Below are 27,616 nucleotides of genomic sequence, written 5' to 3'. Positions count from 1 at the left end.
CTGTGCCAACCCCACCAGGAGCCCCAGGGACAGGGGTGCTTGTGGCAGCAGTTTGGGACCTGGAGCACCCCCAGGTGCTGCCCCAATGAGAGCAGGGATGGGTTTCTCAGGACAGGAACCAGCTGGGACACCTGCAGGCCATGGAAAAGAGTGAGGCTGGAATGCAGAGGCCTGGATGGACCCCAGAGTCAGCTCCCATGAGCTAATCCTCCGTGATGTGTTCTATTCCCTGCGCTGCCTGTGCTGGGAGATCAAGGCTGGGAGGAGGGAGGGTCTCTCTTCACTAAGGTGCTGGAGAAACGTCTCCTTCGATGAGATTTCACCTTACCTCTCCTTGCCACATCTGTCAACTTCTGCTAATTACCGAGTTTGCTATCACCCTCTGCACTGATGTGAAGGGTAGGGAAAACAGAAAAAGGAGGTTAAGGGATTCTACAATTATAAATGATGTCTGGCAGGCTAAGGTACCATATAATGCATTATAAGCACTTAAAAAGCTAACCCATTCTGTCTTCTTTCTTTGGCATAAATAATGGCTTTTTTATGAATAAATCATGCAGCCAAGGTCTCTGAAAATAGCAGGAACCTGGAGCAGAATGTCTCCATCCTCATTTTTGCTAGGACAGCAGAGAAGTCAGCAATGCACTCCATCACTGCTGATAAACGGGGCGAGCACAACTCCCAGTAATGAAATAGGGAGATAAAGTTTCGGGAGGGCGAGCGGGGCAGGGGGATGTTCCTGCCAAAGCACCGGTTGCACCCGCGCTCCAAACGAAACATAATGGACTCCGAGGAGATAAGCATTTTTATCCTGCCCCATGAATAAAGCAAGACCTCATAACTCATAGACAGACAAAGCTGCCAGCAACTTAAAAGTGCTTCCTTCTGCTTCTGGTTTGTGTTTCCTTTTAATGAAGCTCCTCCAAAGCCGAGGGGGGGCTCAGAAGTGGGGCTGGAAGCAAGCCCTGCCTTTGCGCGTGTGGAGTCCGGCTGGCGGCGGGCGGTGGGCGCTGGGGAGGGCTGGGAGGGCGGCGAGGAGGACTGGGAGGGATGGTGGGATGGTGTGGAGGGCTGAGAGGGTGGCGGGGAGGGATGGTGGGATGGTGTGGAGGGCTGGGAGGTCGGGAAGGATGGTGGGATGGTGTGGAGGGCTGGGAGGTCGGGAAGGATGGTGGGATGGTGTGGAGGGCTGGGAGGTCGGGAAGGATGGTGGGATGGTGTGGAGGGCTGGGAGGTCGGGAAGGATGGTGGGATGGTGTGGAGGGCTGGGAGGTTGGGAATGATGGTGGGATGGTGTGGAGGGCTGGGAGTTCGGAAAGGATGGTGGGATGGTGTGGAGGGCTGGCTGGGCGGCCGCAGCCACCCAGACCTCGGCACAAAGGACTCCCAGCTGCGATGATGTGCCGGGCCAGGCAGAGAGGGAGGTCCTGCTGCCCTCACAGGCAGGGCGGAGTCTGCCTGTGGGCTGAGAGGGGGCTTGGGGGGGATGGGCACAGATGCTCTGCTCAGCCCCGGCTACCTCTGCACCCTGATTTGCCCTTCTCCAAAGGGTCTCTTGTCTCTGGCCATGTGGACACCCAGCGGTTCCCCTCGCCAAGGTTCTCTCCCAGCCCACTGGTGAGGCTGCAGATGTCCTGCTCCAGCCACATGGAGGGATCACATCGAGGCAGGGCTTCAGGTTCGGACCTGCCTTGCCGGGCACAGGGGGTCAGACTCCCCGTTCACAGTGCCCTGCACCCCACACCACTGGGTGCTGCCACAGGCCTCCCTCTTCCAGGCACAGCCCACCCTTCTGCTTCTGAGAAGCCAGTGAGGAAAAGCTCATCCCCTTAAAAACACATCCCATGTGAGGGCAGCGGCACCTCCATTCCCATCCCACACTGCCGTGGGGTTGGGATTCACATCTGCCCCAAGCACCTCAGGGATCCCCTGCAGGGTGGTAGGTGCAGACCAGGTCCGGGGGCTCAGCCCCCCACCAGCACTCTCCAGTGCAGGGGCCAAGCATGGGAAGGATTTTAGGGCTGTCAGGCCTCCCACAGCTCCCAGCATCAGGTGCCAGAGAGTGCACAGGTCCTGGACAGAGGGACTCTGGCACTGCTTCTGACCCAAGGCTGGAGAAAAGCCACACAATGGGGAGTGGGGACAGCTGGATGGGATGGGGACACTGGGTGTCACCCCCTCAGGTCACACTCAGACAGAGCAGCCCTTATTCCCTGCTGAGGCACATGGGTCCACTGCAGCCCTCACCTTCCCTGGACCATGGGATGTGTTTGCAGTCAAGTCCTTCCCATGCCAGGGCAGGGCAGGTGGCACCAGAAGAGCCAGGAACATCCAGTGAGTGCTCAGTGGGGAGAGGGACTTTGTGCTCACAGCAGGGCTGGGCACCTGCCAGGTGTGTTTGCAGCAGGGCTGAGCCAGGGGATGTCACCAGAGCTCCAAACAGACCTGGGATCAAACAGTCCATGGTGACAGGAGTGAGGGTGCCCACCTGGTCATGTTCCCACAGGCACAATTTGTGAGGGTCCAGCCAGGGAGCTGATGAGTTTGGGAAGGAGATTGTGTTACCTCCACTCAGAGCATTGCCTGCAGCAGTCATCACAGTTCCAGCCCAGCAGAGCTCCCCTACAGTGTCCCAGCCTTCCCAGGACATTGGGATGGCCTCAGACTGAGGGACTGTTCAGCAGCAGCCACAGCCCTGAGTCCCTGCTCTGGGGCTGGGACTAAACCCTGACTTCCCGAGGAGCTGCTGCTCCCCAAAGCCAACTGTGCTGCCAGGCCTGGGGCCGTGCACGGGGTGGGAAAGGCAAAGCTCCAGCCTGTCCTTGGAGAAGGATGAAGGAAAAATGGAGCTGGAAAAAAAAAACAAACAACAAAAAACAATTAAAGTGACTTTGGACAAGGGCCTGGAGGCACAGAACAAGGGGAAGTGGCTTTCCACTGCCAGAGGGCAGGGTTAGATGGGATACTGGGAAGAAACTTCTCCCAGTGAGGGTGTTAAGGCCCTGGCACAGGTTGCCCAGAGCTGCTGTGGTTGTCCTATCCCTGGAAGTATCCGATAGCAGGTTGGACAGGGCTTGGAGCAACCTGGGCTGGTGGAAGGTGTCCCTGACCATGGAAGGCAGGGGGGGAGATGAAACGAGATGATCCTTATGGTCCGTTCCAACCCAAACCGTTCTGTGATTAAAGCTATACGGGGTAGGGTCCTTTGCCCAGCAGCCCACTGTGCCAGTGCTCTGCCCTCAGGGCATGGCTGGCCCATCCCCTTGGAGGGAGGCAGCACTGGGTCCTCCCCTCCTGGGGACTCCTGGGGCTGTGCTCTCTGAGGACCTGTTCTCTGGGGACATCATGCCATGCCATGGACTGTCTCACTCTGTGCCAACCTCCCCGAGGGGTAAATGAGCACATGCCTCTGCACATACAGGCGTGTGCACACACTGTTCAGAGCCCCTCTGCCCAATCATTCTGGGGGGCAAGCTCAGTCAGAGCTCAGCAGAGGTGAGCACAGCCTCAGAGGGACCCTTTGCACACCCCTGCAGCTGTGGCACACACCAGCGCCTGGTGCCAGAGGCTTGGGCTGGAGCTGGAGTCCCTGTGAGCTGCCTTCTGAGCTGGTGGCTCCCATCCCATGACAGGGCTATGAGGTGCAGCCCTGCTGATCCCAAAACACCCACGGGCTGTGTGTGGGGCTGCACGTTCACCCACACCTGTGCAAAATGTACAGGCAGCTACCTCCCCAGGGAAACACCAGTTTGCGGGACCTGTGCCCCTGTGGCACAGCTGGCACACCCTGGCAGCGCCGGCCCTCTTTCATACAGGGGGTCCTGTGCTGAGCTCACAGGTTGGGGATAGAGGATCTTTGTGCTTTCCCAAGGTCTTCATGCTTTCACAGCAGATTCTTCCCTCTCTCCTCTTGTTTTTGCTGCAGGGAAATGAAGGTTTCCTGGGGACAGCTCCTCCTCCTTCTCTTTTTTTCTCCTCCTCCTCTTCCTCCTCCTCCTCCTCCTCCTCCTCTGGGTGTCCCCAGCCTGCCCACAGTGTATCAGCCATGCAGCCCATGCTGAGGGGGTGCTGTGGAGGATGAGGAGCAGGGAAGAAGTTCTCCCTGCCCTTGTGCTGGCTCATGCTGGCAGCCCCCAGGCCAGGTGGTTGGGTTGCATCCTTGGGCTTCATTCAGCACGAGCAGCTTGTGCTGTTTCTCCTCCTCCCTGGGGTGGGCTGCTCATTTCTGCCCCATAAGACAATGCCCTTTTTCAAAAACAAAGAAATTATAAAGTACATATGAGCATATGGTAACATATATTCTAGGCTGCCTATGTGGCCAATTTTCTGTATGTTACCATATGGTGCCGCGTATTTAGCAAAAATATAACTTGACTGTTTCTCTTTCCATATGGGGATTCTTTTGCCTTAATTAATAACATTGAGCAAAAACTCTTTCTAAGGTTTCCAAGATTTCTGCAAGGGAGTATCTTATGACAGACACATGCTCCTGAAGGCTTTCCTCCTTGTTTGTCTGCAGCCTTCTGTCCCCGTGCTCTCCCGTGTGCTCCAGGGGTGGCTGTGGGGCCGTGTGCCCGTGGGATTGTTGGCAGGGAGGTGCTGCCCCCAGCTTGGCTCCTGGCTCAGGGAGCCCCTGTGCCCCTCAGGACCTGATCTGCAGCCCCAGGAAGAACACAGTGATGTGCCTGTGGGTTGGAGCCCTCCAGCTCTTCCAGCAGCTTTGAGGAGCTGAATTAATGGAGCAGAGGGGGAATGGGGAGGGTGGTGGTGCAGCACAGAGAGGATCTGTGGCCACACAGGGACTGCTGTCTTCAAAGGAGCAGAAAGCAGCACACTTTGCAGCTCTCCAATTAAGTCTCTCAAGTGCCAGTTACCTCACAGAACAGTAAAATATGCCAAAGGATCCTGTCAGGATGAGCCTGAAGCCAACACCAGTGAGAGGAGCCAGCCCTGGCTGTGTCAAGGCAGGATGGGGTGAGAAGGGTCAGTGGCACAGCCCCAGCTGCCAGAGACCCTCCTGCTCTGCCAGCCAAAGCCTGTCAGTGAAGACAAATCTCTGTGTGGCTCCAGATGTGTCCCTTGTCCCTCAGGGATGTTCCCACAGGCAGAGCAGAGCTGATGTGGATGGAGAGCAGGGGTAGCAGGGGAGATGCTGAATCTCCACATCTCCCCATTCCCTGGGTCTTGATGAGGATGCTGAGCTTCCTGCCTTCCTCCTGCACACTCTGGGGGTGGAAAGGGACACAGGCAGTTCCTGGGATGGCTTGACTTTTGGGATGAGCCTCTCCCTCCTCCTGCTCAGCAGTAGCACAGCTCACCAGGCACTGCTCGCCGAGGGGCTGCCCCACTCCCACCAGCAGGCAGATCCCTCATGGTGCTCTGCTTGAGTGTTCTCAGCCTTCCTCAGCCCCCCAGATCCTCTTTCCTACCCTGTGCTGATCAGATGGGCCAGCTGTGCTTGCAGGAATGGGATAGGAAGCAGTGCCTTGCAACTGGGCATGAAGGTGGAGGGGCTTGGCTTTCCCTGCCATTCACCCAAGGCACTCAGTGCAGCCCATTTATGGGCAGAATCGAGGCTTTGGGGCCAGTGGGAACCAAGGGCTCCTCGCCTGGGCTGTCCTGGGCCCCCTGGCTCCTCACATCCCAGAGCTCCCCATGTCAGAACAGTTCTCTCCTGAGGAGGTCACCAGGAGCTCTAATAAACCCCTTCTGCCCCTGCCTGTTCCATTCCCTATCCTGCTCTTCCTCAGCACCTTCCCACATCCCTGCCCTCAGCTCTGCATGGATGGTCTGGGTCCACACGTACCTCCTGCCCTTCCAGAAGGCCTCCTCATGGGGATGCTCTGGAGGACAGGTCTTGGGCATCCCCTTCCAGTGGCATTGCAGTGTCTCCCAGGCTGCACAGGCATGGGCTGAGCCAGCTGCCCTCCTCAGCCCTGCTGGCTTCATCCAGACCCCTTGGATGGGTGGGATGGGGAGGAAAGGCTCCCATGGACCATGTGCAACCTCCCTAAGGGTTCCTTGGGCAGTCAGGGCAGCTCTGTGTGACCTGGACAAGCCAGCTCATGAGTCAGCTCTCGATCTCTCAGCCTTGTTCTGCATCCCCAGAGCTTTCCTCTTGGAGACCTGAGCTGAACTGGAGCCCAGGGCTCTGCCCAGCTCTGCCACCTGGTACTCCCTGCACTCCAACTGGTGTCTGTCCAGGCTGAGCACCTCCACAGCAGATTCTGGCAGAGTGGGACACAAGGGAACTGGCAGAGTGGCAGTCACCAACACCTCTGTTGTGATGGGGCCCTACCAGCACCTTGTGTGCAGCTGTTCTGGCTCAGGACCTCACAGTTGCCATTTAGGTCTGTTCCACCATTTCCTTCTGATCCCCAGAGCAGGACAGAGAGTGGGACATGTGCAGAGCAGGCCATCCTTGCAGCCAGATGGAAATCCTCCACGGCCTGAGAGTCCTGCTGGGGAGTGTGTCTGGTTGGTGGCTTGGGCATTTGCAGCATGGCTTTGAGCTCATGACATTTCCAAAGGGTAGGACAGCAGTTTCACCAGCAGCCTGGATTCCTAAATCTGTGTGACAGGCTGGTTGCATCCAGGGTATCCATGTGCCATGAATGAGGTACTGGTGGGATGCAGCTCTTTCACAGAATCATGGAATGCTTTGGGTTGGAAGGGACATTAAAGCTCATCCAGTTCCACCATGGGCATGGGCAGGGACACCTCCCACCAGCCCAGGTTGCTCGAAGCTCCACCCAACCCACCTTGAACACTCTCAGAGACAGGGCAGCTACAGCTTCTCTGAGGGACCTGTGTCAGGGCCTCAACACCATCTTGGTAAAGAATTTCTCCCCAGTGTCCCATCTACCCCCGCCCTTTTCTGTGGGAAGCCATTACCCCTTGTCCTGTCCTTCCAGACCCTTGTAAGCCCATCTTGACCCTGATGTTGTGGTGCTCATCTTCCCATCTGGGGCAATGAGACTGAGGAGGTGGCTCAGGGAGGGGCAGAGGGACATGAGACCTGCCAGGACACAGAGAGCTGGAGCTGGAGGCCAGCTCTGGGCACACCTGGGAGACTGAGAGCACAGGGAGTGGAGGACGAGCAGGATAAGCTAGGAGAGGGTTGGGATGAAATCATAGAATCACAGAATGGTTGGGGTTGGAAGGGCCCTTAAAGATCATCTCATGCCACCCCCTGCCATGTTCAGGGACACCTTCCACTAGACCAGGCTGCTCAGAGCCCCACAGTAGGGGAGCAGCCCCTCCTTGGCAGGGTGTCCCTGAGCCAGCCTGCGTTTCATACCAACAGCCCCTGCCCCCTCCTGCCCAACCTCTTGGCACAACATCAAAGCCCACCCTCCCAACAGGCTGCCAGTCGTGCCTGGGTAAGGGCAGTGGGTGCTCCAAGAGCGGTGGAAAGGCTGAGCCTGCCAAGCTCCTGGGGACGTGGTGGCATTCGGAGACGGCACTGGGAGAAGGTCAGTGCGTGCAGAGCAGGCACAAGCTGTCAGCACAGAGCTCTGTGGAGCCTCTGCAAGGAGGACAACCATGGGCACTCTGCTCAGGAGCTGTCAGGTGATGCCCAGCACTGGGGGTTTGCAGTCCAGGGAGGAAAACCAGGACACTTGGCTGAAGGACATCCCATAGAGCTGTTGCTGAGTTTTGGTGCAGAGCACACTGGAATTTCCAGGGCCCTGGGAGAAAAGTGGAGGTTGGCCTAATGTTTTAAAAGGGGAAACAGGGCGACGTGGGTAATTTCAAGTCTGACAGCCTGACATTGATCCCAGGGAAAATAGTAGAATGGCTGATAGGGAACACAATGAATAAAGAATCCAAAAGGGTGATATAATTAATGCCAATCAACAGGGATTTATGGAAAAGAGATCCTGTTAATCCAACTTGACAGCTTTCTTCCTGTTGCTTTTTTTTTCCTTTTTTCCTTAAGAAACAGGATTACAAGTTTCTCCAGTGAAATGGTGAGGTTTGCTGAGGACATGGGACCAGCAAGGGATCACCTGGACACTGTGTGTTTTATCAAAAAAATGGGAAAACCCAACCAACCATGTGGGGTGGTTTAAGACCACATGCAGGAGATCATGAGTGGGCACAGACTGACACTGCAGGACCTGCAGGGCATTCTCCCACTGGCTGGTCCCACCAGTGATGGGAGGATGCTCTGGGCTGTGTCCCAGCAGCTCAATGGGCGCAGGGATGTTCTGATGTCACTGGTGGTGCCGGAGGAGGCAATGGGGGTGATTTACACAGTGGGGAGCACTGGGCATCAAAGCTCCATGGAAAGACCTAATAATGCTGATGGAGAGTCCAAAGGAGGCGACGGAGATGCCCCGAGAGCTGGAGCTCTTCTGCTCTGGAGAGCTGGGGCTGCTCACCTGGAGAAGAGAAGGATCCAGGGAGACCTGAGAACTCCTTCCAGTGCTTAAATGGGTTCCAAGAGAGCTGGAGAGGGACCTGGGACAAGGGATGGAGGGACAGGACAAGGGATGGAGGGATAGGACAAGGGGGAATGGCTTCCACTGCCAGAGGGCAGGGTTAGGTGGGATATTGAGGAGAAATTCTTCACCAAGAGGGTGGTGAGGCCCTGGCACAGGTTGCCCAGAGACATCCCTGGAAGTGTCCAAGGCCAGGTTGGCCAGGGCTTTGAGCAACCTGTGCTAGTGGAAGGTGTCCCTGCCCGTGGCAGGGGTTGGAATGAAGCTGGGCAGGAAATAAATTCAATGCATAAAGGGGAAATTTTGATCTAAATTGCTGAAACAGCAGATGGAAAGGGATTTCCAGGCCAGTGGCTGGGGCTGTACCCAGGGAGCCTCGGTGGGGGGGCAGGGGGGAGTGGGTTAGGGACAGCAGGGACAGGGCACAAGCACTGACAGGAGCTGGACACGTCCCCCATCACTCCACTGGGCAGCAGTGACTCTGAGGCAGATCAACAGTCTCAGAAAATATTGGTAAAAGTCAGTAAATACATTTTCTTATGGACTGTCCAGGGAGATATGCAGAGGTCTGTGCCCAGGTGGGACTGCACCTTCTCACTCTCTCCCACTCCCTGACAAGGTGGTGGAGTCAGGTGGGGGTTGGGCTCTGCTCCCGGGGAACAAGGGACAGGGTGAGAGGAAACAGCCTCACACTGTACCAGGGCAGGTTTAGGTTGGATATTAGGGAAAAGTGTCTTCATGAAAACGTGTCAAGCCCTAGAACAGGTTGCCCAGGGCAGTGGTGGAGTCACCATCCCTGAAGGGAGTTAAAAGACATGTGGATGTGGCACTTGAGGACATGGTTTAGTGGTGAGTTTGGCAGTGCTGGGGGAATGGTTGGACTCAATGGTCTAAGAGGGCTTTTCTAACCCTAAAGATTCTATGGTTCTATTTCTATGACCTCCATAGCCCAACGGTCCCCATGGTCTGGGTGCAAGCTCAGTGTCACCATCCTCTCCTTGGGAACACCCCAAGTTCCCCAACTTCCCTGGGGGCACCATCCCCCCTTTCTTAGCCCCAACACACAAGCACTGACTGTGGCAGCCCCACCTTGTAATATTTAAAACAATTTTATTCATGAAAATATGCTGTACAATGCACTATACACAGTTCTTTACATTGCCACATACACAAACTCTAATAGCACAACCAAGAAAGTTACCATTGCCTACGATAGATGCGTGGTGAGAGATGACACCCTCCCCCCCAGTCTGTACAGTTATAAATACGAGGGAAAGGATAGACCCAAAACCGCCGTGTGAAGCAAACCAGGGGCCCTTGGGCATCCCCCCACACCAGCTCCAGGCAGGGCTGGGAGCAGAGGGAGCTCCTTGTCCACTGGGCTACACTGTGGGGCAGGGGCACCAGAGGGAGAGGGAGAGATGGAGCAGGGAGGGCGAAGCTGAGAGGGGTGGGATGGGAGGTGGCCTCACTGTTTCCAGAGAGGGAACCTGGAGCCTTGGGCACCCTAGGCAGTGACATAAAGCCCTGGTGTCCCCTTCCCCACACTCACAGTCACAGAGGGCAGAGCCATGCCAGTCACCCCCAGGACCCGCCTGCCCCACAGGCATGAAGCACAGCTCCAAAACCCTTGTGCCACCACCACCAATACCCAGGCACCATGGCCCTGCATCCCCAGGTCCCTCGGCAGGGCCAGCCTGTGTCCCCTGCCCCTGCAGCCACCCCCTGCCCCGGGGTGCCAGCCACTGTGGGGGTCTCTGTGCCTGCCCCCCGCCGTCCCTCGCACCGCACGACGACTGTACACACGACGCTTTGAAACCAACACGACTCCACCGCACACACGACAACCCCACGGTCACGAACCACAACGACAGCTTGGCAATGGGACGTGCCCCGGGGGGCCCGGGGGCTCCAGCAGCAGGCAGGGGGGCAGCGGGGCAGGCGTGGGACAACGGGAGGCTTTCCTCCTGCTGTTGGTGCAGCTCCCCCTCTGCGCTGATGGTTGGCCCATGTCTGTGGCAGCACAGGGGGCTTGGGGGTCCCTGTGCCAGAGAACCCCATCTTCCAATGCCTGACTGCTGGCCCGTGCTGCCCAGTGTGCTGGTGTGCTGCTGGATCTGTGCCTTGAGACTGGATGCCTGGAAGAGCCAGGACCCCAGGACCCCCTCCCCTTCCTCCCATTCTGGAGGGGCAGAGCCCCCCTTTTCCTCCAGGGCAGCCCCAGCTGCCCTCCCTGCCTCTGGGTCCCTCACACCCCACGTGCTGAACCGGGGGGCCAGGGAGTAAATAGCCATTTGCAACTGCTTTCCAAGGATTTGAAATATTCCTGAAACGAGAAGCGGAGTATAAAAGGAATATGGTAATGATCCTGACCAAAGAATAATCCTTTTTAAAAAAGCATTCAAGAAAGATTATATATAATAGAATATATTAAATTCTGTACATGATCAAATAATGTAAACATAATTAATTAACTTGTAAGAATGTCTTTAGAGACTGTGCCTGCCATGTGCCCCGGGGGGAAGGTGGACGGTGGCACATGGGGCTCCTCTGTCACACTTTGCCACAGACCTGTGGGTCAGGAGAGGAGCGGGAGGTGCCCACTCACGGGTCCCCCTGCCCTGGCTCCAGGCAGCTGTGCTGTCCCGGTGGGCTGGCTGGGACCCCGTGCCTGCACTGTGCCAGAGAAGCTGGTCCTGGCGTGAGAAGGGAAGAGCTGGGCTGGTTCAGTGGGCTGACCCTGCTGCCAGCCGGGGGCAGGGGTTAGAGAAAGCCTGTGATGCCCAGGAGGGAGAACGGCTGAGCAGAGACTCCACAGGACAGAGCAGCAGCTCCCACTGCCTCCTCCCAGCCCCTCCACTGCCTCCAGAGCACACACCAGTTGCTCCTGCTGCCCACCAGCCTGCCCCCTCCAAAACCCAACTGCACCCAGAGCTGAGTTGCCCCACAGCTTTGCAGGAGGGCTGTGGCACCCTGGCCCACTCCTGCCCCACTGAGCAGTGGAGCCAGTCTGGTGTCCTGACACGCAGCAGGACCACATGTCAATCGTGGTCCCCATCCCCACAGAGCCTCAGCCCCTGGCAGGTGGGTGCACCCCTCTAGCTGACAGGCCTCTGGACCAGCTCTCCTGGCACCTTGGGGATGTGCAGTGAGCCCACTTGGACAGGCATGGTGGCACTGGCCCCCCAGGAGCCCCACAGCCCTGGCTGTGAACCCTGTGGCACCTCCCTGAGCAATGTGGGGCACCCAGGCTTGGGGCAGGATGGACCCCACACTGCATCCAGAGGCCTGGCCACCACGTCCCTCCCCTCCTCCCACACACACCCCCACTTCTCAAAGATGACCCACATCACACCCCCCAGCTTTCACCCCATCATCCAACACCCAAAGCCAAGGCCAAGCCAAGATGATCCTTGTGATGGGACACAGCCACCAGCCATACTCACAGCCTCTCTCTCCTTTCACTAAGCTCGACCCTTTCTTCCTTCCAATGCAAAAACTCAATGGCAAAAGAGTGCATGAAATCAAATAAATACGCTCCCCTCCCCGACTCTGCGAGCTGCCCCTGAGCCTCCTGCACGGGGGACCCATTCCAGCAGCACATCACTCCCAGCAGGACCACTCGGGACCCTGCCCATGCCTGTTCTGCAGCGTTCCCATGGCACCCCAGCCACCGGTGGGCATGGGGGCTGCCGAGGTGCTGTTCCCAGGGCTGCGGACTGCACACCCTCCCCTCCATCACCACCCCATTCTCACTGCTCAGTAAGAGAACCTGCCTGAAGCCACACCAGGACACCCACAGTAGAGGTGGCCTGTGTGTGTGGGCTTGGCAGAGCTCTGACCTCCACCAGGACCAAGGGGTGATGAACCCCCTCTTGCCCTGGGACAGAGTCCCCACTCCTGACACTTCTGCCCAGAGGACTTGTTTCCCAAGGTGGCTGAGAGAACAGTCCCTTCCCATGGGGGATGACCACACAGGGGGTTCCCACACCACCAACCATCACCACACCATCACCCAGCCCAAGGGCAAATCAAACTGGCACCATCACAGCAGAGCACTGGGACTATCTGGAAAGGCTTTCCCTTTCTGCTACCCCCCTGGATCCGCCTGGCTCTGGCTGCCTCTACCACCCAGCTGCCCTGTGTCTTCTGGAGGATGCTCATGGGAGGACCCAGCAGACCGGGCACAAGTGGGGCTGGGGGCCCTTCCCCATCTCAGTATGTCACCCTCCAGTTTGTGTTTCATGTTCAACCTTAAGCTCAGACCAATGGCTCTCGCCCATCTTAACAAACAAAGGCAGAAGAGAAAGGAAAAAAAAAAGTTAGTCTCAATGTTCCCCTCATGGCTTCCCAGTGGTGAGCCCCCACCCCGGGGTGGGTGTCACCCGGGCACCCAGCTCTGGTTCGTGGGCTGTGGGCCCCCGGGCAGCGCAGGCACGTTGAGCCCGTTCTGCGGCGGGAGAGCCGAGTCGAAGTTGAAGTCCATCTCGTCGCTGTCCATAAAGTCATTCAGGATGATCGACTCCACATCGCACTCCAGGCTCCCGTTGAACATGTCCAGGTCCAGGTCTGCTGGGAACCTGTCTTGGCCCAACATGGGGGGGTGGACGGCCCCCGGGTAGGGGCCCTGCAGCGAATCCAGCAAGCTCATGTGTGCCCCTTGGTTATTAGCATAGGAATGCAGGTGCCCGTGGTGCGGCATGGCCGTCATGCTGCACGAGTCACTGGGCAGGCTCATAAGGCTGACAGGATTGGCTAAGGCACTGGTGTGGACCGCAGGGTGGTGACCGGCTGGTGACGGGTGGTACAACGCGTTGCTCTTCATGAGAGAGCCCGGGTGGGACGGGTAGGAGGACAGAGCCTGCTCCCCGCCCCCGCACAGCAGCGCGTTGTGTCTGTGGCCACGGGCCGGCACCATGGGGCTGGCCTGCGGCAGGGGCAGGTCCCCCGGGACCATGCTCTCCTTGTGCGCGTAGGAGATGGAGGAGAGCAGGTCCTGCAGCGAGGCGTTCCTGTAGGAGCTGACAGGCGAGAAGGTGGCCTGCTTGTTCTCCTGGATGGTCTGCATGGGCAGGCGGCGCATGAGGCCCATGGCCGGCTGGCTGTAGATAGTCCCGCAGTAGGTGTTGCTGGCAGCCCCCATGCTGGAGCACTTGGAGTTGAAGGTGAAACTGGAGCTCCGCTGCCGCAGGGCGGCCGGGGGGAGCTGCTGGGAAGGGCTCATGGTGTAGCCGTCCTGCAGGTCCTCCAGCATGCTCTCCCCGAGGCTCTCGTTCAGGCTGATGGTGCCGGTCAGGTCGGTCAGACGGGGCAGCTCCACAGAGCAGCGGGCGTTGAGGGAAGGAGACATGGTGCTGGAGGGGCTGGGGTACATCAGCGGGGAGGAGGGGGTGCCATCGTCCTCCTCCAGGTCATCGGGCTCATGGTTGGCCATGATGGGCGAGAGGCGCCCGCTCAGCGTGCTGGCCGTGGAGTTGGCCCGCGTCCGGAAGTCCGCCCAGGCGTCGTACTCGTCGCTGGCATGGGACGCGGGGCTCTCCGACCACTTGGCCTGCTGGGAGGAAGGGCTGTCCTCCCCGCGCTCCTGCGTCACCTGCAGCTGCTTCTTCTTGCTGGCCTTGCCCTTGATGCGCAGGAACTTGCTGTTGTTGTCCATGGACACCGCCCGCCGCCGCGGCGTCTTGCCCGTCTTGCCACCCTCGGGGTTCAGCATCCACCAGGAGCTCTTGCCGGTGCCCTCGTTCTGCACGCGGATGAAGCGGGTGTGCAGCGACAGGTTGTGCCGGATGGAGTTCTGCGGGGACAGCAAGGACAGGGGCATGGTCAGCGCTGCTCCAGCACCACAGAAGGAAGGGGATGCCCACGGGGCTGGGGGTACACAGGGCATCGTGGGGGCCTAGGCTTCATCCCCTGGGACACCACAGATGTCTGAGCCAGAGGGTTTGGGGCTGGGAAGGCTCAGCTGGCACGACCCTCCCACAGCCTTGCCAGGCATCCCAATGCCAGGCATTCCACTTCCAGGAGCTCATGGGGCACAGCCCTTTGCTGCATCTACCAGCTCTGTCATTAGGGCAGTTATTGTCATGGCAGGGACCTGAAGAAGCAGGGCCAGGCCTCAGGGGACCTTTCTTCCCTGGAAGAAGCCTGGGGGAGGGACAAGGTGAGGAGGCAACAAATGCACAGGTCCAGGTTCTCTCCATCCCTCCCAGCCCCAGCCCACCACAGGCCCAGTAGATCCCATGGGATGCTCCCAGCACAGCCTGCACCTCTGCAGAAATCCCACCCCACTCTCCACCAGCTCCACAGGGATCCCCTTTGGGCACCGACCCTCTGGGGTGGACTCCAAGCCCCTTCCCCTGCCTGGCATCATTCAGGATGTGCTCCCCTCCTCCCTCAGCACCAAGAGGTAGGAGCATGCCCTGTGCAGGGTACATTGGCACCACCACAGCCCAAAGCAACCTGCTGGCACCATGTAAGTGAGATCTTGTCCCCAGAATGCCTGTCACTGCCTATGAGCAGGACTAGGGGCCCACACTGTGGTGGTCTGTCTCTCTGTGTGTCTGCACGATGGCCCTGGTGGCAGGGACACACATCCTGCTCTGGGAGGCTCAGGTACCACCACACAGGGGGTCTGCAAACCCAGCAGAACCCCCACTGGCCAGAGCAGGACTGGCTGGGGCTGCTTCCTCCCTGGACACTTCTGGCTCCTTTTTCCACATCCAGTATCTCAGGGGATTCCCTGCTGAGAGGAGCACTTGGTTCCCTTGGCTCATGCTGGCAGACACAGCTCTGCTCCCTGGCCAGCACAGGGATTGCCTTCCAGGAGGCAGGAGCAGTGGGTCATGTCCCAACACAAGCATCCCCAGACATCCCTGCCCTGTGGGGTGACAGGCTGGGGTGACCCTGGAGTGATGTCTTCAATCCCTTGGCCTGGGGAGGAGAGGGGTCGGAATTCGAGTACAGACTGGGAGAGGAACCAATGGAGGGCAGCTCTGGGGAGAAGATTCTGGTGGGTGAGAGGCTGGACATGAGCAGGCCATGTGCACTCAGAAACCAACTCTATCATGGGCTGCATCAAAACAGGAGTGACCAGCAGGTTGAGGGAGGGGTTTCTCTCCCTCAGCTCTTGTGAGACCCCATCTGCAGTACTACATCCATCCCTGGGGTCCTCAGCACAGGAAGGACATGGACCTGTTAAAGCAGGTCCAGAGGAGGCAAAGGAGATGCTCCAAGGGCTGGCGCCCCTCTGCTCTGCAGCCAGGCTGGGAGACCTTGGTGTGTTCACCAGGGAAAAAGCTCCAGGGACATCTGAGAGCCCCTTTCCAGTGCCTAAAGGGGCTCCAGGAGATCTGGAGAGGGACTTTGGACAAGGTCCTGGAGGGACAGCACAAGGAGGAGTGGCTTCCCACTGCCAGAGGACAGGGTTAGATGGGATACTAGAAAGCAATTCTTCCCAGTGAGGGTAATGAAGCCCTGGCACAGGTTGCCCAGAGAAGCTGTGGCTGCCCCATCCCTGGAAGTGTCCAAGGCCAGGCTGGACAGGGCTTGGAACAACCTGGTCTAGTGGAAGGTGACCCTGCCCATGGCAAGGGGTGGAACAAGATGTGCTTTGAGGTCCCTTCCAACCCAAACCACTCTGGGATCCTCTGGCACCTGCCTCTTCCTGCTGATGTGCAGCTCGTGGGATGCCACCCCAGCTCCCTGTGCCTCAGTTTCCCCAGGAGCCACAGGAGAAAGGCAAGGTGCAGAGCCCATGGAACAGCATCATTCCACAGTGTAGAGACCCTTCCTCCAGCTCTGCCTGCAGGCTCAGGGCTGGGCAGGGGCTGCTGGAGGGGGGAAGCAGCTCCCTGGCCCCTGCCCAGCTACAGGAGGGACGGAGGGACAGGGAGGGGGTGGAACCCACAGTGCCAGGGAGAAAGTTTGGTGCTGTTGTGGTGTACAGTGGAATACTAATGAAGAGGCGAGTGAGCTCCAGTCTCATCTATCATATTATGTAATGGCTTACTTCTCTGCACTTCATTTATTTGGAGATTGCTCCCAGGCTGGCTCCTCGCCAGCAGCCACCAAATCCAAGTCTACAGAAATCAATCTCGCGCTGACTGATTAAGCCGTGTTTAGAACTAATTGCTCCTTCGTGTGTGGGGAGAATAAATTACGGGCTTTAATTTCACATCTTTAAAATGCAACTGCAGGTATGGGCCAGCCATTAACCCCTTCCTGCAGGCTGGGGAGGGGGCCCAGGGGTTGGCTGGGACACTGAGCTGCCAGAATGCTGCTCATCACCTTAGAACAGAGGAAGGCCAGCCTGCCTGGCAGGGAGAGCTCCCTGACTCCTCCAGCACCTCTCCCTGAGCTGCAGGATGACCCAAGCTCTCCTCCACACGACCAGGCTGCCATGCAAGAGGCAGAGACAGAAGCAGAGCGCGTGGCTGTCACTGCCTTGGCGGGGCACGGTGCCCCACGGTGCTGCCCTGCACCCTCAGACACTGGGGAACGCCCAAGCTGGGCTGGCTGGTGAAGCTGCTGGGCCCTTCACAGAAGGAGGGACTCCCAGAATTGCCGCAGTCCCTCCCTGCCAGCACTCCCCGTGTCTGCTCAGCCAGGGAGGCAGGAGATGCTGCAGTCCCATGCAGCTGGGACGGAGCTGCCATGCAGAGCAGGGGGGCAGGGGCTGGGGTTTGGAGGGTTTGGGGATGCCACAGCTAGATGGGGTGACATTCAGCATCCTCTGCTACTGCATTCCCCCACCCCACGGCTCCAGTGCAGGGCACTCAGGCACCCCACACCCCCCGTGGTCCCCAGGCAGGTGACAGGGCTACAGGGCTGGCAGGGTCAGACTGCCGACGGAGAGGCGGGAAGGGGAGGCTGCAGCTTCTTCTGCAGCCCAACTTCATTAAGAGCCAGAAGGCAGCAGCAATTAAGTGCGAGGTGCAGCGGGCCCGGCTCTCTCCTCATTAGCACCCCGACACGCTCGGCTGGCCGTGGCTCGGCACACCAAGCGGGTCCAGGGGCGGCACCGGGGCGGGCTGGGAGCTGATTAACGGCGGCCTGGCAGGGACCTGCTCACCCACGACCACCCCAGCGGCTCCCAGACCCGGCTGGCAGGGAGCGGGCAGTGATGTGCAGCAGGTGGGGACACAAGGGGGACATCAGGGCTGGCAAACTCCCCCGACAGCAGCTGCTTTGGCAGGGGGGTGTGCTGGGGATGCAGGAAAGGCGGGTGCCAGCCCCAGGGTCCCCACGATGCCTCTGACACTGCTCTGCCCTGCACCACTTCTCACAGCCACCTGCACCACTGGCCATGCCCTGCACCCTCCCCGTGCCCCCCTCCCCATCCCTTCTGCCCCCCTGTCACCCCTGCCCATCGACCCCGCTCCGATGGCTCGGCTCCTGGCCCGCCATGGCCCCACAGCCCCAGGTACCCAAACGGCACCGGGCACGGAGCACCAGTCCCCAGCGCACACCCAGGCCGTGCCGGGGGTGATACCCTTCCCTTCGGGCCCCAGCGCTCCCCCCGAGCCTTTGCCGAGGGACCAGGGATGCTCTGGGCAGCAGAGGCGAGGGCTGCAGGTGGACCGGAGACCTGCTCAGCCCAGTCTGGCACCAGGGAGAGACGAGGCTGAGCCCGTGCCAGTCCCAGCCACCAGCTGCCGGAGGCTTTGCAAGCTGCAAGACCCGGGTGCCATCCCGATGCCCGTCTGCCGGGGGCTGGTCCTGCTGCGGGGCCCGAGGGGGGGCAGTGGGCACCCACAGAGCCCCTCACCCCTCCCCAGGAGCCCTCCTCCGGCGAGCCTCATAGTCAGGGGAACAGGCAGTGTGAAATCGGTCTGATTAGCAATTAGTCCCATTGTAAAAGGATTAGCCAGACCTATTGTTTGAGGGAGTGACTTGACTGTCAATGGGCATCTGGCAGCACTGATGATGATGATGATGATACTGCGGTGGGCGCCATTCCCCATGTCCTCTGTCCAGACAGGATCCCCTAAACGAGCATCGAACCCCGAGATGAGCCTCGACCACCGAGACAAGTACGACCCCCGAGATGGGCATCGCTGCCAGACCCAGAGGGGCCCTTTGGAGGGTCCCAAGCACCTGCCCAGCCCCACATCCCGGGGTTACTCCTCCAGCCTTGGGGTGCCCGTGACTGCTGGGGTAACCTTAGCACAGCACGGAAGGGGTAAACAAGTGTAATTCGAGTGAGAGCAATGGGAGAGCCAGAGATGGGGAGAGCAAATGAGGGGCCCTGTGGAGCCGTTCCATCCCTGCCACATCCCCTGCCCTCCTCTGCTGTCCCCAGCACTATCCCTGGGCTGCCACCCTTCCCTTCTGTCCCCTCAGCACCTAACCCACCGAGCCCAGCTGCTCCCCACACAATGCCGCACCTCCAGCCCTGCACTCAGAGCCCCCCATGGCCAGGGTGTGGCGGGGGCCGCCTGCCCAGGCTGCCAGTCCATGCAGCTAATGAGCCCGTTCATTACCTGGTGGGGATTCTCACTCACGCAGTTGACAGGGACAGGGACAGCGCTGCTAACAAGAGCTCTGCCGGCTGCTCTCTGGCAGCACAAGGACGGCTCCAGGGGTTAATTGATGCTTATTCACTTCTTGCACATAGAAATTGCCACTGTTGGAGGAAATACTGCGGAGGGCAGAGGCTGCCGAGAGCCTCGATGGGGCCCCATCCCTGGGGACGCTGTACAGGGCAGGTGGTGGCATGGGAAATTCAATGGTGATACCCCCAAACACACCCTATTCACCCAAGAAATGGCTTTGCCCACGGGCACCAGCAGCTGAGAGTAGGATGGCCATCCCCGTGGCCTCCTGGCACCGTTCCCTGGGCACTGCCAGCCCTGGTCCCGCGTTGGTGTCACCATCGTGCCCGGAGCAGCCGGTAGCTGAGCGCAGCCCACCAGCCCTGGCAGCGCCGCATCCCGAGCGGGGCCCACGCCCGCCTGGCGAGCAGATGGCAGCTGGCACACGTGGCAGCACGGCCCACACGCCGAGGGATGCCAGGCACCCCAGATGCTCACGAGTGCCCCGTGATGACAGCAGCCGGATCCCCGTGCTGTGCCAAAGGCAGGGAGCGGGCAAGACCCCGTCATCTCCAGTGGCTTCAGATGCATCAGCCCCTCATCAGCCCAGCCCACATCAGCCCCAGCGCACCCCACCCCAGCCCTCCATGCACGGGTGGGACAACTCAGCGAGGGGACATAAACCCAGCCCCGCGAGTGCCAGGGTTCCTCCCTCCTCGCACCGGACTCCACAAGGACAGGACCCAGCGGCACTGGGAATCCCTGCCGGCCCCTCTACCGTGAGCAGCCCCCGTGATCTCGCCCTCGCCCCGCTGCCCTGGGGGCACACAGTGCCTTGTCTGGAAGGAGAAGCCCCCGGCACAGGGCTTGGCGAGGCAGTTTGGAGCAGCCTCCCTGTGTGTGGCACCTCCCCCTGCCCCACAGCTGCAGCCTGAGCCCTGCCCCGCCCCACTGCACATCGCGGTGTCACTGCCCCATAGCAGCCCCCGTGCTGCTGTCTCCCATCACGGGCAGCCCTTTGCAGTGCCCTGGGGCCAATACAGCCGCCCCACAGCCAGCCCTTGGCACTGCCCCACACACGACCCCTACACCAGCCCTCTGCATGACCCACAGCTTCCCACACTGTTCCCCACAGCAAAACCCATGCACTGCTCCGTCAGCTCCCAGGTGCCCTATGGCAGCCCACAGACAGCCTCCGCAATGCCCCACAAGCCCCTCAACACCCCGCAGTGCCCCACAAGCCCTCCCAGCCTCTTGCTCTGTCTCGGCATCCCACTGCCAGGTCACTGCCCCCAGCCGATGCCCAGGTCCTGTCTGCCACCTCCCCCTTGGGGGCTGGGGCTGTCCCCCCTCCCCAGCACGTCCTTCCCCGGGGCTGGAGCTGGGCGGGGGGCACAGGGGCTGCCCGCTGCCCCCGGAAAGGACACGGCAGGGGCAGGGGGAGGCACCCGCCTCCCCGCCGCGGGGGTCTCGCCGGCGGCTGCGAGCGGAGGCAGCGGATTCGGGTCAGCGCGTCCGCTGAGCCGAGCGGGGCTGACGTGCTGCTAATTGAACCAAATGCCCATTAGAGGCGTGAGGGGCCGTGCCCGCCCGGCCCCGGCGCAGGTGGCTGACACGCGAGGAGCCCACGGCGGCGGGGCCGGCGGAGCATCCCCGCCCCCGCTCCGAGCGCGGCAACAGCTCATTAGCAAGCGCTAATCACCTCCGGGGCTGCGCCGACGCGAGGGGCAGCTGCGGCGGGCGGGCTTCCCATGCTGCAGCCCCCTCCCTGAACATCCCCCTGGCCCCTCTCCGTGCCACCCCCCGTGCCAACCCCCCTCAGGGACCGGGCAGGGGTGCAGCCTTGCCCTGCTCCACAGATCCACGATGCCATGGGGCAAAAGGATGGCTCCAGACAAGCCCCATGCTCTTGAGTGAGGGAGTCCAACTGGGACCCTGCTCTGTGGGGCCAAGCTGTACCAACCCCTCCCCACATCCTTCTGGCATTCCCTGGGGTTGGGGTGATGGTGTGTCTAAGACAAACCTCTCCTGAAGGAGAACGTCCACGTGGGAACCACCACCATGACCCTGACCCTCTGCCAGGATTCTCCAGTCCCATCCCAACCCCTAAATCCAGACAGAGCCTGGCTGGGGCTGCCTGAGCTCCAGGCAAGTTTCAGGACCAACATAAGTGATATGGAACTGGGTGGGCCCCTGGGGTGATGCCCATCCCCTGCCTAGCCCTGTGCTGGTCCTGGCCCACTTCCACCACACACCTCATGGCTCACAGGGGGTTCAGCCCTGGTGAAGCCCCTGGTGCAGCCCCCCAGTGCAGGCCCCCTGCACACCCTGGCATGGTGCTGCTCCTCACCACCACTGTGCACTTGGCAGCAGAGGTTGTTCCACAGTTGGCTCTGTGCCTCTCTGCGCCTCCTGACCACAAGTTCTGCAAGCAGTTCCCAAACCCACTAGAGACATGACTGATGCCAATTAAACAACCCTCCACTTCCCGCACCCCCCAGCAGACCCCCATGCCCAGCACTTGTTCCACAGCCCTTGCCCAGGGATACTGGGGCACCCCCACACTGCAGCTTCCCCTGTACCCTGGTCCAGCACAGAGCCCTGGGGGTGCCAGGCCATGGCGGGTGCTTGGCTCAGCCCTTAGGCCACCCAGAGGGGTGAGTCCCTCTGCACCCCTCCTGGCCAGGAGGGTGCTGGCAGAGGGAGATCAGGCACACCAGCACCCTCCTCATGCCCAGGCTGAACCTGGGTGTCAGCAAGGCACGGGTGGCAGGCACAGTCCAAAATCCCTCTCCCAGCCCTGGAACTGTTGCCATTGCCATGGCAGTTGCTTTATTTTAGCCAGCTGCCATCACTCCACATTCCCTTCAAAACCAGGAGCATCCTCCCTGCCCTGGTGGGTGTTGCCTTGTCCCCCTCCCCGGGCACCTCGCTGAGAGCCCAGCGAACACCTGCAGTGCCCATCCCTGTGGAATGGCTTTTCATTGCAACCCAGAGGGGACAGAAACAGCACCAGCATCTTCTCTACATCCCACCATGGTCAGTGAGGTTCACACTGGGCTCCAGTGAGGTGGCTCAAGGGACAGGTCATAGAACCATAGAATGTCCTGAGTTGGAAGGGACCCCCAAGGATCATCAAGTCCAGCTCCTGGCCGTGTACAGGACATCCCCAAGGATCCCACCATGTACCTGAAAGTGTTGTTCAAATGTTCCTTGACCTCTGGGTCTCCACAGCCTAGGGGGAAGGGGAGGGAGGGATGGATGGATGGATGGATGGATGGATGGATGGATGGATGGATGGATGGATGGATGGATGGATGGATGGATGGAGACAGCATCAGGACAAGTACTGGGTAATTTCAGTGTTGGAAGGACACCTGGATGTTCAATCCAGCTCCCGCAGCCTACACTAAGACACCCAATGGGCTTCTTCTGATGGGGCCAGCACAGCCCCAAAACCCACTGTGACTGTTCTGGGGCTCTGTGTGACATCCCCTCCTCCAGTGATGGCCATGTCCAAGCTGGCTCAGGAGGGGCCAGAAGAGGCAGTTCTAGTGCAGCAGGAGGGGAGAGGTCCCCTTACCCCACAGTGTCTGTCCCAAGCCCTGTCCTGCCCCATCACCCCAAGGGGACTGTGCTGCCCTCCCAGCTGGGACTCTGTCCCTGAAGGGGTGGCAGGAGCAGAGGAAGAATGGGGAAATCAGTAATCCCTCTGCAGCCCACATGCAGAACCACAACTCCATGAATCCCCCAGCACCCTCTGTCCTGCCCCATGTGCTCCCCAGGGGGCTCATTAGATCAGAGCAGGGCTGTGGATAACGAGCAGGCACACACTGCTCTCCGGGGACACGGGCAGAGCGTGGGCAGGGCTGGGGATCTGGGGACCTCCTGTGGGAGTGGGGGGATGTTTTGGGAGAGCCTGGCCTTTCCCCACTCCCTGCAAGCAGGCTGGAGCCCAAGAGGTGCACCACACAGCTGTGGGCACACAGAACCCCACTGCAGGCTCAGCCTGGCACTAGGTACTCCCAGAGCCACGGCCCAGGCAGAGCCAGGCAGGGGCAGCAGGATGCCCTGAGGGCACGGGGATGGGCTGGCTCCACACCCTCCTTGGCTATGGGGTCTCTACCTGCAGGCTGCAGATGCCAGTGCAGGGCTGGCAGAACACAGAGGACAGTCAGGACCCTTGCCCACCTCCTGCCTTCCCCCAGCCCCACACATCCTGTATCCCTGCCCGGAAATGATGCCAAGGGGAAGGGGGGTGATGGACCAGGTGAGCCATGTGTCACCCATCCCTGTGTGGGCTGGCCCTGGCACAGCTGCCTGCTCGCCCTCAAGAGCTGGAGGTGCCTGGGCCACCTGCCCAGGGCAGATGCCTGGGGGACCTCATGGTGCCACTGGGCACAGCCTTGCTCAGGGGACTTGTACCAGACCCTGCTGCTTGCCCAGCTCATGCCCCACCCCACAGGGATGCTGAAGGTGGGCCGTGGGGCAGGGGGTACTGTGCAAGGGAGGAGCAATGGGTCAGACTCTGCCTCCCACTCTTTGCAGCAAGAGCTCCAGCAAGTCCCAGCACCCTGGTCTGCAGCACCCCGGTACTCACAGCTGGAGTCCACATCCTCTCCCTGCTCCACCACAGCACCAAGCCATGTGCTAACAAACCCCCCAGCTCCTCTCCCCAGACATGCTGAGCACCCCCTTCCCCAAGAGAACCACACATAGGGTGCCATGCCCCCCAGAGCCACCCCAGCACTGGATGGGACCTGGAGCCTCTCCAAGGGTGCTGGTGAGTCATGAGCTGCCAGTACAGCTGGAAATGCCCTGTAAGGTGCCTTCATCCAGCTGAGAGACATCAAACCCCCTGCCCTTGGGGGCAGAACACACTCCCAGCCTGCCTAGACCCCTCTCTAAGATGTGAGACCAGGTGAGATGCCTTGGGAAGACCCTCTCCACCAGCAGCCACTTACCCTGTAATGCTCTAATGACACCCCAGAGCTGCCCACCAAAATAGCTGCAGTAAATCACCCCGAGCTGCCATGTCATTTTTGCATGAAATTACAGGATTTTTTCCCCTGGGTTCAATTTCCTCCACACCAAGTTCTCACCGCAGCCAAATCATTAAAGCAGCCACACTCCCTTCTTCTCAGGTACCACTTCATCTCCCTGCTGGCTGCCCCCCCTGCTGCTGGCACTGGGGCTAGGGCTGGCTAGGGACAGCAGGTGCCCCAGTGCCACAAGCCAGCCCTGTCTGTGCCCCCACTGAGTGAACACAGAGGTGCTCTGGATCCAAGGCAAGGCCCATTAAATCATGCCCGGAGTCCCAGGGGAGAGCTGAGACTCACCAGGGACGGAAGGAGTGCCCCAAGCAGGATGCTGAGCCCCCATGGTAGGTTCAAACCCCACCAGGCAGAGGAGCTGCTGTTCCCAGGAGAAAACCATTCTCCTCCTCCTCCTCACAGCCTGCAGGAAGATGAGAGAAGCAGCAGGACTCAGCCTGCACCATCCCACATCACACAGCAATGCTTGGACAGCCTTGGGGGTGACTCTCCTGTGGGGTGGCATGAAACACCATCTCTGGGTCACCTGGCCAGCTGAGAGGGACACGGGTCTCACCCACATGTCACCCCTGTGCCTCTGTCCTGCCCGAGTGCACTGACCACACACAGCAACACTGAGCAGCAGCAGCAGGAACCCCAGACCCAGCAGGGTGTTAATCCAGCCCCATCCTCCTCCCTGTCTGTTCCATCCACACTGTCCTGATTTTCAGTCTGAGAGCTGCAGCAGAGCTGGACTGTTCCCAACAGAGCGTGCTGGGCAGGGAGCCATGCACGGGGCACCCGTGTTCCCCAAGGGCTCGCTCTGCTCCGGGTCTTCCCTGCCTGCCCCATGTCCCCATGTCACACCAAGGGAGCAGCCCCACGGGGATGCTCAAATTCCTCTGTGCTGTATCCTCCAGCTCCAGGCACGGGGCTTTCAGGGAGCTGGGGAGCAAAGCCAAACCCTTCCTGACACACTGTGTCCCACCAGGACTCCCACAGGACTGTGCTGGCTGCTGGGCAGAGACAGGCACCCCAAACTCTGCAAACTGGTTTGGCTGTGCATGGAAAGGTGCCTTTTGCTTCTCAAATAGCAACAGAGAATCCCAGACTGCTTTGGGTTGGATGGAACTTTAAAGATCATCCAACTCCACCCCCTGCCATGGGCAGGGACACCTCCCACCAGCCCAGGGTGCTCCAAGCCCTGTCCAACCTGGCCTGGGACACTTCCAGGGATGGGGCAGCCACAGCTTCTCTGCCCAACCTGTGCCAGGGCCTGCCCACCCTCACAGGTAATAATTCCTTCCTGCAAGAGATTTCATCCTGACACCAGCAAGCACAGGCTTGGGAGAACTCAGGGCTCTCAGTCCTGAGCAGGATGGGGACCAGAGGGGTGGCCAAGACAGCAGGGACATCCCTGCCACCAAATGCTCTTGGCTGAGAGATTTTTCACGGAACAGTTTTATTCCAACAAAAGAAAAAATATCACAGTTGCTCAAGAAAACAAATGTTTGTACCAGTTTACAGGTTTCGGGCCCAAGGGTGGGACCTCTGAGGGAGAAAATCCTCACCGTGGGGACCTACTGCACAGAAATGTGGCAAGAAGCACTATTTCAAAACCATCTCTGAAAATAAGGAGCAGTTTCCAGCCAATGGTGGTGTCGGGTCCATCTGGTCAAGCTCATGGCACCCCTGCCTGTCCTGGCAGGCTCTTGGCTGTCCCTGCTGTCCCCACACTGCTGTCCCTCACAGGACTCTGCCCACAGCCCAGCCCACTGCAGCACACACCACGGGCCCCCTCCTTGCTCAGCCTCACTCATTCCTCAGCCCCAGCCCCTCCTCCAGGGCCAGCACATGCTGAAACCCTCCAGATCATCCCTGGAAGTGCCCCATCCCTTGATGTGTCCAAGGCCAGGCTTGGATCACCCTGGGCTAGTGAAAGGTGTCCCTGCCCTTGCCAGGGGGTAGAACTGGATGTGTTTAAGATCCCTTCCAATCCAAACCATTCCATGACTCTATAAAACCCCCACACAACTCTCTTTTTTACACTTCCATCTTCATTTCTTGCCCTTATACATAGGAGATGGAGGGAATGGAGCCCCATGTCCTGGGCACAGCCCACCTGGGACAGGCAGGATTCGGCCACTGCAGGGAGCAGAGATCCCCATGGCCACCCACTTGGCAGGGGCAAACACAGCACACCTGGAGCTCACAAAGAATGGGGACAGGGAGGCAGTGGCAGGAGCTGACACAGGTGTCACCATGTCCCTGCATGGCCAGAAAGACAGTGGGAAGTGGCCTCACGCTGATGGCCCTCCCAAGTCCCAATCCATGTGCCAGGGAATGTCAGCCTGGAAATGCTGTCACAGCTGAGATGCCCTTGAGTGTGGCACCCTCTGCCACAGGGACCTGAGGGACATCAGGCACCCCCAAAGCAGCCCCTGGAAAGCAGCCCTGTCCCCAGGGTCCCACTGCCTGCTGGTCCCACACAGACAAAGGGGCTTGGCTACCCCACACCCACAAGCACGCTGGGGCTGTCCCAGCAGGGCTGAACCCAGCGAGCCTTTCATGCCACTCAGGCAGCCAAAGTCTCAGTGTGTGCCCGGGGCTGCCCTGCTGGCCCAGCCACACACAGACCCTGCTGGGACAGACAGCAAGACACTGGGGGGAGCAGGGAGGACCCCTGGCCACAAGCAGCCTGTGTCACACACCCACCCCAGAGCCCCCTGAGTGAGCAGCCCGTGTCACACACGCACCTGAGTGAGCAGCCCGTGTCACACACCCACCCCAGAGCCCCCTGAGTGAGCAGCCTGTGTCACACACCCACCCCAGAGCCCCCTGAGTGAGCAGCCCGTGTCACACACCCACCTGAGTGAGCAGCCCGTGTCACACACCCACCCCAGAGCCCACCGAATGAGCAGCCCGTGTCACACACCCACCCCAGAGCCCCCTGAGTGAGCAGCCCGTGTCACACACACCCACCCCAGAGCCCCCTGAGTGAGCAGCCCGTGTCACACACCCACCCCAGAGCCCCCCGAATGAGCAGCCCGTGTCACACACCCACCCCAGAGCCCCCTGAGTGAGCAGCCCGTGTCACACACACCCACCCCAGAGCCCCCTGAATGAGCAGCCCGTGTCACACACCCACCCCAGAGCCCCCTGAATGAGCAGCCCGTGTCACACACACCCACCCCAGAGCCCCGAATGAGCAGCCCGTGTCACACACCCACCCCAGAGCCCCCTGAGTGAGCAGCCCGTGTCACACACCCACCTGAGTGAGCAGCCCGTGTCACACACACCCACCCCAGAGCCCCCTGAGTGAGCAGCCCGTGTCACACACCCACCTGAGTGAGCAGCCCGTGTCACACACACCCACCCCAGAGCCCCCTGAGTGAGCAGCCCGTGTCACACACACCCACCCCAGAGCCCCCTGAATGAGCAGCCCGTGTCACACACACCCACCCCAGAGCCCCCTGAATGAGCAGCCCGTGTCACACACACCCACCCCAGAGCCCCCTGAGTGAGCAGCCCGTGTCACACACACCCACCCCAGAGCCCCCTGAGTGAGCAGCCCGTGTCACACACCCACCCCAGAGCCCCCTGA

General features: G+C 60.0%; 1 protein-coding gene across 1 annotated transcript in view; it reads right to left on the bottom strand.

The window, feature by feature from the left end:
* Window positions 1-9,537: 9,537 nt before the first annotated feature.
* FOXO6 (forkhead box O6) overlaps window positions 9,538-27,616 on the bottom strand; it is a 38,666-nt gene continuing 20,587 nt past the window's right edge. Inside the window, exon 2 of the mRNA XM_071576706.1 lies at window positions 9,538-14,241. Within this exon, the coding sequence (XP_071432807.1) occupies window positions 12,829-14,241 (1,413 nt within the window). The 3' untranslated portion in view covers window positions 9,538-12,828. The remainder of the gene's footprint in view (window positions 14,242-27,616) is intronic.

Source organism: Pithys albifrons, chromosome 24, assembly GCF_047495875.1.
Source record: "Pithys albifrons albifrons isolate INPA30051 chromosome 24, PitAlb_v1, whole genome shotgun sequence".
Lineage (NCBI taxonomy): Eukaryota > Metazoa > Chordata > Aves > Passeriformes > Thamnophilidae > Pithys > Pithys albifrons.
This window is presented reverse-complemented; position numbering and strand designations above follow the sequence as displayed.